Source organism: Cherax quadricarinatus, chromosome 47, assembly GCF_038502225.1.
Source record: "Cherax quadricarinatus isolate ZL_2023a chromosome 47, ASM3850222v1, whole genome shotgun sequence".
NCBI lineage: Eukaryota > Metazoa > Arthropoda > Malacostraca > Decapoda > Parastacidae > Cherax > Cherax quadricarinatus.
The window spans coordinates 24,278,400-24,280,899 of record NC_091338.1 but is presented as its reverse complement, the minus strand read 5'-3'; the positions used below and the strand labels follow the sequence as shown (position 1 = coordinate 24,280,899).

Below are 2,500 nucleotides of genomic sequence, written 5' to 3'. Positions count from 1 at the left end.
TAATGTGTGTGTGTGTGTGTGTGTGTGTGTAATGTCTTTAACTGTGACTTTTATATAAAATGAGTGCCATGGCTAAACATTTTGTTGTTTAGGCATTCCCAGGTGTGAGGCAGGCCACATAACTTTCCGGTGTTATATCAACAGGTGCGGCAGACGTCGTGGTGTGTGACGGTGATGGTGGTGAGTGATGACTCCACTTTCTTGGCAGCTTCTGCCAAGTGGGCTCTCAAGGGCCGCCTCCTCTTGTGGTCCACTCGGTTTCTGGCCATCACTCGCCTACCTCTCTCAGACCTCCGTCATCTCTATACCTCTTTCTCCATGATGAACGCCATGTTGCTCATTCTGGATGCCTCCTCCAGGTAATGACCTGCCGATTCACAAGGTGTTGTGAATAGCCCTAGGAACACCGTTTTCTATTAATTTTACTCTACGGAATTTCCGTGTACTGGCTATTACAACATTGACTAGGAAAGAATGATTGTCTTACACAGTAGTCAGAACACTTTTTGGACCGCCAGTTTAGTCCATCATGGAGTGTGTGTTATATCTCTGGAATGCAAATTTTTTCCTCGTATGGCTGTCAACAGGTGTCGGATGTACATACACGTGCCGTACAGCAGTCAGGTGTTACAAGTCGCCCAGTGGCTGCCCCAGCGAGGTCTCACCCTTTCATCTCGCCTCCCGCTATTCCCGGAAAAATTCTACAGGTAATTCTTGCCCATTAATTATAATACTATTACAATTTCAACAATGTATGCTTCAGATACACTCTCGGCAACTAAATTTTTTGAAGTTTGAGCTTTTCTTGTTGAATAGCAGGCTACTACTTTCTTAAGATTTAAACTGAACTCTGCAAAATAGTATCAGCTATGTTAATTCAGACAAGTGAGACCGACTAATCTGTTGCTCTTCCTGGGTCAATTTGCATTTGACACCCCTCTTTTCCAAGATAACAAATCAGCTGTTGTTTCTAACCGTGTCCTAACCATAGTACAACGGCTACCAAATTCACATTTGTATTAGTAGAAGCAACCATACATACGAGCGCACTATGCCAGTTGTTTCCTGCAGAACCTCCGCTATAGGGACAACGACAACCTACATTAGTAAACTATACAGCAGCGCTCGCCAGCGGCTATCTTCATGTGTTCAACACCACTTGCAATACAATATAATAATTCTAGTAAGTAGCGAGCATCACTCTATTACTTATTATTGTACCTACTACATACATAGAACACTTAACTCGGATATAAACCCTCCCATCAAACGTCTCCTTACCAACCTCAACAGAACACATGACCATAACACAAGGCACAGATCATTCTTTGATATTCCTCGTGACCATCTCACACTATGCAAAAACTCAATGTACATAAAAGGCCCAAAAATCTGGAATTCATTACCTGTGAATATAAAAGAAACACTGTTTATAAATTCAAGTCTCTTCTTAAAAATCACTTATTCACCCACAACCGAATAAATACTGAATAATTGTATCTCATAATTGTTCAACCTGTGACCCAATCAAACTTTGTTATTTTTAACTACATTATCTAACAGAATACTCCATTCTACTGAATGCACAGCAACACAGTAAATGACCTTATGACCTGTCTTCGAAATACTCATTTGTGCTTAATTGTTAACTGTTTACAACAATGTTTACCACTGAATATATCATTGCTTAGTTAATCTTAAGTTAATTTTAAGCCTGCCCATAATACTATGCATACAAGGGGCTTTGGCATGTTACACTTAACCACGGTATTTCCTTGTACTTCTATGTATCATGTTCAAATAAATAAATAAATATGTTAGTGTGTTGAGCCGCCGGCTCAACATCTTGGTACACTGACGTAAGATTCCCTTAACATTCACTTGTATATTTTTTTTAATTTTTAATTTTCTTAATTCCCAGTAAAACGTTACAAGAGATACATTTCAGAAGTTCCTCCAAACAGCAAATATCCCTGAAGCGCTGTATAGTCCTTGTGGCTTAGCGCTTCTTTTTGATTATAATAATAATAAGAAGACTACACGTATGTTAAATCTTTTTAGGGTATTCTGCGAAAAACAGATTATCGTTGTACAGGTGAACTAACATATTCCTCACTTGTGAGGTTATCCAAGGCTCAGTTCTATAATAAATCCTCCTAACTGCTATCAGGACAATCATTTCCACAAACTCCTCAGTGTACCGTTGTCTCCTGGTGATTTCAAAGATTTTCAGAAATTCCTTATCAAGAATCTCGGAGCTACATATTCGCATGGCTCTCAGGTCACTGTAAGGAATTCACTCCTTTTTACTTTGGTTTCCTGGTTGAAGAAGTAATGTATATAGGAACAAATATTGGTTACTTTCCTATATACTGTGAACTTGAAATTTCTATTATCTCGGTGGATGACAACTTCCACCACGGGAAGTTTGTAATTCATTTCCTTTTCAACAGTGAACCTCCTAGGTTCACTGGATCATTTCTTATTTCCTAGATATCAC

The 2,500-nt window shown here is 39.1% G+C and overlaps 1 protein-coding gene across 1 annotated transcript in view; it reads left to right on the top strand.

Moving 5' to 3' along the window:
- The window catches only part of LOC138854037 (uncharacterized), a 17,721-nt gene that overhangs the window by 14,634 nt on the left and 587 nt on the right, over positions 1–2,500 (top strand). Inside the window, exons 3-4 of the mRNA XM_070094641.1 lie at positions 145–359; positions 588–707. Of these exons, the coding sequence (XP_069950742.1) occupies positions 145–359; positions 588–707 (335 nt within the window). The remainder of the gene's footprint in view (positions 1–144; positions 360–587; positions 708–2,500) is intronic.